The 12,035-nt window shown below is 42.1% G+C and overlaps 1 protein-coding gene across 1 annotated transcript in view; it reads left to right on the forward strand.

Annotated features, from left to right (window-relative positions):
• The window catches only part of LOC311225121 (spectrin beta chain, non-erythrocytic 1-like), a gene marked incomplete at both ends in the record, with an annotated part of 63,493 nt that extends 60,470 nt beyond the window's left edge, over window positions 1-3,023 (forward strand). The window contains one exon of the mRNA XM_084310326.1: window positions 2,817-3,023. Coding sequence (XP_084166452.1) covers window positions 2,817-3,023 — 207 coding nt within the window. The remainder of the gene's footprint in view (window positions 1-2,816) is intronic.
• Window positions 3,024-12,035: the final 9,012 nt, after the last annotated feature.

Genomic DNA, 12,035 nt, shown 5'->3' on the forward strand with positions numbered 1-12,035 from the left:
AGCGAGTGTTTTAAACGTCAGTGAAGGTCAATTATTTTGCGATGATGACCGAGTAAAGCTATACATTATCCCGCTTATTACATGGCTAACTTACTAACAATATACTAATTCATTGACAAATCGCAGTTGTTCTGTGGCTCTGTCAGCCCAAATAAAGTGATTATTATTATCGCGGGCAGCCCGGCAGGTGTGTCTGATTGGCTGCACTGAAACAGTGTTTGTCAGTGGGCTTGATTGCGAACAGCTGCGCACAGCGGTCATTATTGTCCCACAGCGGTCATTATTGTCTGATAACTGACCTCTGACGCGCGCTATTGACCAATCACAAGCAAGCATTTCGGCGAATGTGAAAACGCCATGTAATAAACTCTGTTATTAGGAGGTGCTTTTGTGGCTTATTTAGTTTTTCTACAATACCTCTTTATGAGTGTTGTCCTGTTTTTTGACTTGATTTATTTTCTTATCTAATCATTCTTTGCTGGCTTCCACCAGTAAAGGTTGTTTTTTGTTATTGTCCCACTTCTCCTTAACGTCTGCTTAGCAGTTTAGTGGTTATTCGTTATACCAATAACTTAAAGAGTCCCTATTATTGCTAGTGACCCAAACTACCGGCATAGCCCTCACACTATAAGCTCCTATCAGGTCCTATCAGATCCTATCAGGTTATATCAGATCCTATCAGATCCTATCAGGTCCTATCAGATCCTATCAGGTCCTATCAGATCCTATCAGCTCCTATCAGATCCTATCAGATCCTATCAGCTCCTATCAGGTCCTATCAGATCCTATCAGGTCCTATCAGATCCTATCAGCTCTGTGGTTCCAGAGAGAAAGTCTCCAGAGAATGTTGCCCCTAAAGTTCTGTTGCCTACATCAGCCAAAGAAATATCTCACAGAAATAATAATCCAACATTCATTTAGATAATCGGTTATTTCAGGATCCAATATGCATGGCTTATTTCCGCCAATTTCCGACCAATTTCCGACAATTAGTTACACTTTAATAATAAAAAAAATGTATTTCTTGATTCAGAAACAAAACTTTCAATGTGAACGGTGGATTTAAATGTTAAGGACTTTTTAAGCACCATGGCTGTTTTCAAGGAAGTCCAGGCCTTGACCTTTTTTTGGTAAAAGAAATCAAGCACTTTAAGCACTTCAAGGACCTTGTGCGGTGAACCCTGAGGTTGGCACCTTGCATGGGCTCGCCTCCGCCGGGAACGTCTGGCTGAATGTGAGGCACACGTTTTAAAGTGCGTTGGATAAAAAGCGCTGTATGAACGCAGTCCATTTACTTTGCACGCGGGAAGAATGGAAGCTTGGATCGTTCATCCGATGCCCCGGGGCAGCCGAGTCTGGTTCAGAACACACCCGTGTATGAAGCCAGAGCGTGTTGGAACCCGTGTGATTTGTGATTATACCGGGTCAAACATAGCCTCAGAGTTATTTTGAGGAAACCCGGCCCCAGACTGAATCGCTTGCCCTCTAGTTCATTCACGTCGAGGGTGAGAGCGTTGGAAACAGCTCATTAAAACATGCTTCCTGTTGTTGTCTCTCTCTCTCTCTCTCTGTCTCTCTCTCTCTCTCTCTCTCTCTCTCTCTCTCTCTGTCTGTCTCTCTCTCTCTCTCTCTCTGTCTGTCTGTCTGTCTGTCTGTCTGTCTGTCTGTCTGTCTGTCTGTCTGTCTGTCTGTCTGTCTGTCTCTCTCTCTCTCTCTCTCTCCTCTCTCTCTCACAGTCTTGGCGACGGCAGTGAATATATTTTCCAGTGTAAAGATGAGGTGAGTGTTTAAGCACTTAAAGGAACACGCCAACATTTTGGGAAATTAGATTAGAACAGTGGTCACCAACCCGTCGATCTTTGAGACTGTCCCTGTAGATCTTTCCATGAATTTCTTTTTTTTCTTTTTTTTTAGATCTTACCCTGAGAGTCCACATTACAGTTCTACCTTTGTTTTGATGTGAAAAGTGATGCTGCACTTAGCACTGACTGAGAAAGTACACATACAGTTCTACTTTTGTTTTGATGTGAAAGTGATGCTGCACTTAGCACTGACTGAGAAAGTACACATACAGTTCTACTTTTGTTTTGATGTGAAAGTGATGCTGCACTTAGCACTGACTGAGAAAGTACACATACAGTTCTACTTTTGTTTTGATGTGAAAATGATGCTGCACTTAGCACTGACTGCACTTAGCACTGACTGCACTTAGCACTGACTGAGAAAGTACACATTACAGTTCTACTTTATAAAATGCTAATTGTAAATATGTTTGTCAATGTTAATAATATGAGAAAGTCCACATTACAGTTCTACTTTTGTTTTGATGTGAAAAGTGATGCTGCATAAGATGACTGCACTTAGCACTGACTGAGAAAGTACATAATAGTTCTACTTTGACGTTTTAATGTTGGACCAAAGCATTGCATGTAATAAGAATACAGGCAAATAAAAGTAATTTAGTTTAAAGTACAATCTTGGCTGTCTTTTTCTCTCAACGCTTCAATAGGTAGATCTTGCCTTCACCAAAAAAAAAAAGTGATCTTGGGCTTAAAAAGGTTGGTGACCACTCGATTAGAAGATAGATACCAGTTTGTGGCGTTGAAAAAAAAAAAAAAAAAAAACTGCTGAATTACTAAATATAAATGTGATTTGACTTTTAAAACGATGTTTTTCCGAAATCGCATGGGGTCACACGTGGGGGGGGAGGGGGGGGGGGGGTGCAAGACCCAGACCCACCCCTGAACCCACCCCTGAACCCAGGTATCCTCTCCGTGACTGTAACTCCTGGTGGTTGTGTGTGTGTGTCACATCAGGGGGAGCTCCAGCGCTGGACCAGGTCCATGGAGCAGGCCGTCCATCTCTCCGTAGCGGAGGAGCAGGAGCCGGCGGGGGGGGGGCCCTCGGGGGCCAAGGCCCACAGCTTGCCGCCCCCCTCCTCCTCCTCCACGGACCCCCCCGAGCCCAGCGCCGCCAAGAAGGAGAAGGAGAAGAAATTCAGCCGCTTCGCCAAGAAGAAGTGAAAAGGAGACCTGGACAGAGGAAGTGTTTGTGTACAATCCATGGAGAACGATCAAGTCAGATCCAGCTTTTTATCACATTATAAGAGATTCTTTTTCTTGTTTTTACATTTATTTGTGAGGTTTTATAGAGGTTCAATATTGTCGTTTAGATTAAAGGCGTCACGATTTTTTTTTTTTGCCTGTATTTAAGCCAGTGTTATCATCGCAAAGGTCCACCTATTTTATTTTTTAGTTTCTTTAATATGTCCTTTGTAAGAAAAGCCAAATTCAAAAAGAAATCAAATAAAAGCACAGGAATGCTCTTTTCACACTCAACCAAAGAATGTTTGTAAAAAAAAAAAAAAAAGCAAAACAAAAAGATTAAGTCCTTATTTTTCTTTGACTTGCTTTGCAAACGTTTTCTTTTTTTGTTGTTGCTTCAGTCTGGCATGATATACAGTAGCTGTGTACCGTAAGATGATATACAGTAGCTGTGTACCGTAAGATGATATACAGTAGCTGTGTACCATAAGATGATATACAGTAGCTGTGTACCGTAAGATGATATACAGTAGCTGTGTACCGTAAGATGATATACAGTAGCTGTGTACCGTAAGATGATATACAGTAGCTGTGTACCGTAAGATGATATACAGTAGCTGTGTACCGTAAGATGATATACAGTAGCTGTGTACCGTAAGATGATATACAGTAGCTGTGTACCGTAAGATGATATACAGTAGCTGTGTACCGTAAGATGATATACAGTAGCTGTGTACCATAAGATGATATACAGTAGCTGTGTACCATAAGATGATATACAGTAGCTGTGTACCATAAGATGATATACAGTAGCTGTGTACCGTAAGATGATATACAGTAGCTGTGTACCATAAGATGATATACAGTAGCTGTGTACCATAAGATGATATACAGTAGCTGTGTACCGTAAGATGATATACAGTAGCCGTGTACCATAAGATGATATACAGTAGCTGTGTACCATAAGATGATATACAGTAGCTGTGTACCGTAAGATGATATACAGTAGCTGTGTACCATAAGATGATATACAGTAGCTGTGTACCATAAGATGATATACAGTAGCTGTGTACCGTAAGATGATATACAGTAGCTGTGTACCATAAGATGATATACAGTAGCTGTGTACCATAAGATGATATACAGTAGCTGTGTACCATAAGATGATATACAGTAGTTGTGTACCGTAAGATGATATACAGTAGCTGTGTACCATAAGATGATATACAGTAGCTGTGTACCGTAAGATGATATACAGTAGCTGTGTACCATAAGATGATATACAGTAGCTGTGTACCATAAGAACTACAGAACAGTGACGACTTGAGAGCCACGGACTACTCTCGAGTACTTGTGTTAATCTGCCTTATAAAAAAATGGTTGTGAACTGTAATACTGTGCTGTTTGAAATGAGGAGTTAAGCGCTAATCAGGCTACGTTCACACTGCAGGCAAAAAGGGCCCAAATCTGATAATTGTTTTTGCTTTTATTTGTGACTCAGATATTTAATTTTTTTTTCACAACAGTGTAAACAGCACAAATCATACGGAATTTAGATCTTTTCAATTCCAATTTTGGGCCACTTTCAGAATAATGTGGTCCTACATCAGATCAGACTTCTTTTCGTGTGACGTTTCACGTCACTCTCTAGACCAGGGGTTCTCAAACTCTTTTATACCACGACCCCATTTTATTTAGGATATTCTTTTCTTGGCGACCCCACACTTAATGTATTGCGTAATTTCAACGTGGAATTAAGGAATCAATCAAAATAAAAGCACACGTTGTTGAACTTGATCATGCATATTTATTAGAAAATGTTATTACAGCACTATGTTATCAATAGACACATTTATAAAACAAGCCAAAATATGTTGCCAGAACAGAATAATAATAATAAAAAAAAAATTATAGATTTTTTTATTGAATTTTTTACTAGCCAATGCACTGTCACCTACCCACGACCCCACTTTGGGTCGCAACCCGTAGTTTGAGAACCGTTGCTCTAGACTAACGTCCGCCGCAGTTCACTGGGTGAACAGAGACGGTGATGGAGCTGTTCACCTGATACAAGCAGAACCTGACGTCTCATAACCGCTCTGTGTTTGAAAAGCACATCGAAAGAAGAAACGTCTCTCCTTCACCTCCTCCTCCTCCTCGCCCCACATCATCATCATCATCATCATCATCATCTGCTCACCAAGGATCTGGCCTCCACTGCACAACAACTTACAAACTAAACCATAAACTGTGACGTCAGTGTCCTCCTCCATATTTACATCCACCTTTTGTTATTGTTCATTTGTCCGGTTCACACTGGAATCCGATAGTATATTGGGCACATTAAAAAAAAAAAAGTATAATAAAAAAGAAATATGAACAATAAACCGGAACAGAGCACTGAGGCTTGCAGTGTGAACGTAGCCTTTATAGAACCAGATTGAGTATGGCAGGCTTTTTTTTTTTTTTTAACCCTTTCACTACCACACTACCAAAGGGTTAACCCTTTCACTGCGACAGTACAGAAGGTTAACCCTTTCACTACCTTGGGGGCGACAGTGGCTCAGGAGGTATAGAGCAGTCGTCTGGCAATCCGGAGGTTCCCGGTTCGATTCCCGCTCAGCGTGTCGATGCTCAGCGTGTCCTTGAGCAAGACACTTAACCCCTAACTGCTCCCGATGAGCAGGTCGGCACCTTGCGTGGTCGCCTCCGCCGTCGGTGTGTGAGTGAGGAACAAATTGTAAAGCGCTTTGGATAACAAGCGCTATATAAATGCAGCCATTTACCATTTACTACCACACTACAGAGGGTTAACCGTCTGCAGTGTGGTAGTGAATGAATGAATGAAAACTTTATTTAACAGATTGCAGAATGGGTACAATACAGTACGGCTCAATACACACAATTGTTAAGGGGATGCAGACCAGAGAAAGACTTTTGTCTTGTTTACATCAGGGTTAACCTTCTGTAGTGTGGTAGTGAAAGGGTTCAAAAAGAAAACGCTGTAAATGCTGTCGAAAGGACACGGTATGGAGCACAGTATTGTACAGCGCTGTACAGTCCGCGCACACACACACACACACGCCAAGTACAACTGCAACAAGTATGCAAACCAAACGCTCTATGCACTGTGAAGATAATGCTCTACGTTGCCAGAATTTGGCAGGTTTCGTTGGCCGCTGAGACGTTCTCACGGACACGATTCTCATGGTTTGATTAGTAGCGGCGTATAAAAGAACGGTCGCGTTACACATGCCCGATCGAACAACGCGATCAGTTTTGAATAATAGGGTCCATGTGTTTTTGGACTGAACTGTGGCAATATTTATTTCCGTCAACTTGAAATATACCTACCTTAACACTTGTGTATTGAACCCCAAATTTCATATATATATAAATATATATATTCATATATATCTACAGATGCATGGTCTATTGTTTTATGTTTGTTTGATATGGTGCTATATGGTGATAATCTTAACCCTTCGGGCCTCAGACTGACTTGACCCGCTTCGACGGTCTTTGCACTTGGCCCCATTAGTCACACACACATGCATGTGGTAATGCGTTTCGTCGTAAGCTATTTGGTTTCACGCTTAGGATTCAAACTTACCGTAAAACTCCCTAGTAAATGCAGAATTTAGCATTTCTAAAAATGTTTTAAAACGAGCACCGGATTGGGCCCATTATTAGGTGTTTTTTTTTACGGCGCACAAAGCGGCCAAACGTGGAGGACAATCGGGCCAATCCCGAACCCCGCCCTCTTTTCTCCATCCTCCAATCGCAAGCGAGGACGGAGGATGGAGAGAAGAGAGAGGGACAGGGTTCGAGATGGGTCAACGTGTGGGTCAGGACGGACTGCTTTTCCAAACCACACGGCGGTAACAGACATCATATTGGACATGGGGGCGGGAGGGCAAAGGTCGTAGGTCGTTTAGTAGTAGCAGTGTGGAGGTGGAGGAATGTGTCTCGTCTCTATGAATGTAAGGTGGGGAGGAAGTGATGAAGGGAATGATGGATATTTGTGGAATCTAGAAAATGTCAACAGAGTCGAAGCCATTACGGACTAGCGAATTAAATTCGACGTTATACATACATACGGGGGAATATACACGTACAGTACCGGTATATGGAACTGCATTTCTAGATAATGATTTGAGCTGTATTTTCTCTTCCCCCCCCCCCCATCGTATTCTTTTACTAGGTCACTGTCTCACAACAACTCACTCTACACCTGTTGCCTTCGCTTGGCCTTGTACTGTGTTGGCTCTGAACCATGGCAGGACTTAAGTGACCTAATCTTTTGCTATGAAGGTCTGAGGTGGTGAGATAACATATAGGCAAGACTGTTCAGAACCCCCCCCCCCCTTCAATAAACAAACTCCCAAACAAACAGGGGAAAAAAGCATCTTTACAATAGAATGATCTTTGTCCACACACTGTTTTGTTGGATGTACACACACACACACACACACACACACACACACACAGGCACTGGAGATTTCATCTTTCACTCTCTCCTTGACTCATCTAATCTGTTCACACCTAAACGGGGAGAGTCTAATGGAAAATCGGCTTTCCTGTTAATAAGAGATAGCCATGAAAAGATCATATCTGTAATAATAGGCCTACCACACAATACAATCTTTTGTGCCTGTGAAAATAATCCAGGTTTAGATTATTTCCGAGTAGTGATGCATCTAGAATCTAGATGAATTCCCGAATTTCCCCAAGGGGATCAATAAAGTAGTGTTTTATCTTTATGGAAACCTGGTAACCGTCAAGTAAAGTAACATATAAAAGAAGGAAGGGTCACTGTGTAGCGTGAATTGAATTGAATGCGATCAGCCGTCTCCTTGTTTATGTCATTTAAACAGGTTATTACCCCGGATGTCAGAAGAATTGTTAACTAGCTAATGTTTGGTTATTGGTTGATGTTGTTTGGAATTTTAACACAGACGTCAATAGAACTGACAGACACCAAAGTCTGGCAACAAGCAGAACATAGAACGCCGGTACATTCCGACGCGATGACCCTTCCTTCTTTTTATAGTTTCCTTGGTGACCATGTACCTCCGTCCGTCGGGTTCCATTGGTCACGGCATGATGAGTATCATAACGGGTGTCATCAGTTTTGTTCTGGCTCTATGATGTCATCGACCACTCTCTGCACTTCACCGCCCCCCCCTTTCTTTCCTGTGGTTTTTAATCAGCGTTTTCTACTCTCTCTACTAGCTATGTAAAAATATCCAAAATGTTGACAGGAAGTACATTTTGAGAGAATAAACTTGAAAATAAACTCATAAAAAAAACTACGGGTCGCAGCAGGTCTTGTTCTCGGCTGTTATTTTTGGGGATGATGCAGAAAGAAACATTTCTCAGGAGCGCATGCAAATAAGTATCAACCTTTGTTTTGCCCTTATGCTGAAATTCAACATCGCGCCTTAAAGAAAGCCAGTGTTCAGAATTCATAGATTCATGCATTGCGTAAACAAGGACACACATCAACAGACACCCAGCGTGGCTAACCGTGAGCGAATAACTGACTGAATTACTGCCCGAGTGAGTTAACTGACATCTGACGAGGGGCTTCGCATCTTAAAAAAGAAAAAAATCAAGGAAATGAAAATTCTCACAACAGATTTATTGAATATATAAAGAATTTAACTTTTAAAAACAGGAAGACAAAGCAATACAGACAGGCATGACCATAAAAGGCACTTTTACTATGTTTTAAACAGTCATCCGTTAACCAAGCTAGGTTCATAGTTTCGAAAAACAGGTGAAACTTGTACATTTACATTCTGGAGGCCTGTTGGTGACCCGTTGGAACGGCCTTAAAAGGTGCTGGAAGTGGTATGTCTTTGTTCAAATAAGTGTTAAAAGGAACACGCTTCTTGTCTCCAGAGAGAGACAAGAAGATAGACACCAGTTTCCTCTCTGTGCGTTCAGTAGAAAGCTGCATGTTAGCCGAGCTTAGCGCAATGAATGGAAGCGGACATGACCGGGTAGCCTTCGGGAGAGGTGTTAGTTGGACAATGCCTCTAGGCTACCCGGTCATGTGCGCTTCCATTCATTGTGCTAAGCTAGGCTAACGTGCAGCCAGATAGCTTTCTACTGAACGCACAGAGAGGAAACTGGTATCTATCTTCTTGTCTCTCTCTGGAGAAGACAGTAAGCCAATTTCCCAAAATGGTGCCGTGTTCCTTTAAATAGCTCTACATTCGGACAACCATCACTGATATATAGTGTTTGGTCAGTAACATGGGTCTCCCAACACTGTCGCCTCACAGCTAGAAGGTCGTGGGTTCAATTCCCGCTTGGGGACCAGGTTGCCAGGTACCCAGGTGGGGTATCTCCCAGGCCTTTCTGTGTGGAGTTTGCATGTTCTCACCTCTGTGCTCGCAAGCGTTATCCCTCCCGATAAGATAAACCCAATGGAAAAACATGCACAACAGATCGCCGACGCTGTCGTGTCCCTGACTAAGACGGACAGGAGCACTTGGATTGGTCCCCGGGCGATATGCTCACCGCAGCCCTTGTCTGCTCCCGGGCTGCCCTTGGGGGGAAGGAGGAATTTTTTTGTGTGACTTATTTCAAGAAATCTTGCCATGCCAAATTTGTTTACTGCACTGGGAGAATATTTTACTTGTTTCAAGCACATAATATTTGCTCAAAACTTTTTTTTTTTACTTTCTCTTTTCCCCCCTTTCTTTTTCCGTTTTTCTCCCAGCCCACTGTTAGTCGTTATGCCAATTCCCAATCCCCTACCTGGTCGTTGCGCACTCTACCCCCCTACCGTCGGTCTGGGAGGGCGGAGACTATCACATGCTTCCTCCGACACATGTGTAGCCAGCCCACCGCTTCTTTTCACCTGGCAGAGCGGCCTCTCACTGGGAGGGTGTAACGTGTGGAAGGTCACACTACCTCCCCCAGGATCCTTCCCTCGCTGTGCAGGCGCCCCGACCGAACTGTAGGAGTCGCTGTTTACAACGACCAGGACCCACCCTCGCCGGGTTTTCCCACCCTCTAACACCGCCAATTGTGTCAGTATGGACGGTCGGCACAAGCCGGAAGCACCACAGCTGGATTCGATCCCACTGTCTCTGTGGTGGTAGGGCAGACGCTTCAAAACTAGTTTTTATGTCTTATTTTTGTCAGACAATTTTCTTTCAGGAGAGTTCTCTCCTCTGATTGAATAAAGTGGGAACGGGATACCGGGAGATCTGTTTCCCGTTGACTTCAGAGCAGGAGGGACTGTCTGTCTGGGGGACCCATGTCACTGACCTGACCAGACACTCTGAATGCAGCGCTACTACATGTCAACATGTAGACCCGAGACAGAGTAGCGCCCCCTACAGGCTGGACCGATCACATCAGCTGACGACGATGTGGTACATCATCCTAACCATAGATATATATATATATAAACACTAGATGGCGCAAGGCGGAGTCTCCCGTGTAGTTCACTGCCGGCCATCTTGCTACAGTTAACTACTGCTTTAAGGTGAGTGATCTGCACAAACAAATACCCTCGACTTTGCTGAAATCTTGAAAGATTTACAGACGTTATTAACGTGGCTATGATTCTTGCTTGGAAGAATTTTTATATAAAAAATTAAATTCATAATGAAAGTCCATTATAAGTATGCAGTATAACTACATCTCTGACGTTTTTAACAAACCAAACGGTTGAAAATGGAGCACGCTATGGTTATTTCAATAGTACATGCACTAATTGCACTATAGACATTCATCATGTTATGAGTGGGCGTAGCAAGATGGCCGCCATGTGGCGACATCGGCCTCCGCTGGCCAGCAGAGGGAGTCATCGAGTCTTTATATCAGGGCTGTCAAAGTTAATGCTTTAACTTGAGAATAATTTAAATTATTTAAAGCGTTGCATTTTTTTTTATCTAGATTAATCTATGGAGTGAAAAAATTTCAACGTTCTGAACTTTCAGCAGTATATTTGCTTGTTCTTTTTTTGCATCGACTCATGCACCTTTTTGAAAATCATCTGACATGAAGATGGAACACATTTATGATATGATTTATATTACTGGTAGTTCATACAAGACATTATCGTCCTCTAAGCCAATCTGCACTTTAACATATAGGCCTGGGTTGTTTTTATTTCTGTTAGCGCCGCGGATATAAGAGAGAGGTCTTTAAAGCTGAGTCAATGTGGATGGTTTAGTTGAACATTTGTATTTCACAGGAGAGAAATATACTTTCTTTGTGTCGATTTTACACTAATTCCATGATTTTACTCAAGTAAATATCTGTTACAAGCTTCGGTCTTAAGTAGAAAAATGCGATTTTTAATCTAGATTAATTACAGAAAATTGTGAGAGTAATTAGTTAATTTAAAAAAAAAGATTTGATCACAAAAAAAATTGTAATTAGTAAATAAATAACGAAGCTGCCTTGCCATAAAGAGGTAATGTTTAAAGTCCCTCATATTGAAAATAGCGCCCTCTCCGTTTCAATGCCAATCGGGACGACTAATCACAACTGTGCAAATGTTCTTGTAGACGCTGTAAAGAAATACAAATAAAATCATATATATTTGTATGTATTTAATTAGTATAAATCAAGGGGTGGGTGTTTCGACATCCAGCTCAAAATCCCTTGCTATGACTAATTTTAAAGCATAAATTCCCAACAGCCTCTGGCCACGATCAGATAAAAACTATCTTTAAAAAAATTAAATAAAAAATTAAGTTTTTTCTATCCAGGTATTAAAAGGGTTAGTTAGTCATTTTTCCACCTAAACTCTATGTGTGAATCAGATGACATCATTACCAACACTCATTCCAACCAATGGGGGCGCTGGAGTTCGTTGCAGCCCCGCCCCTCGCTGACCACATTCACACGTGGCCATTTTCCCAAGGAAACTATAAAAGAAGGAAGGGTCATCATCACGCCAGAATACCAAGGAAACTAGAAAAGAAGGAAGGGTCATCATCACGCCAGAATACCAAGGAA

The sequence above is a fragment of the Notolepis coatsorum genome, assembly GCF_963971535.1.
Source record: "Notolepis coatsorum genome assembly, chromosome: 3".
Taxonomy (NCBI): domain Eukaryota; kingdom Metazoa; phylum Chordata; class Actinopteri; order Aulopiformes; family Paralepididae; genus Notolepis; species Notolepis coatsorum.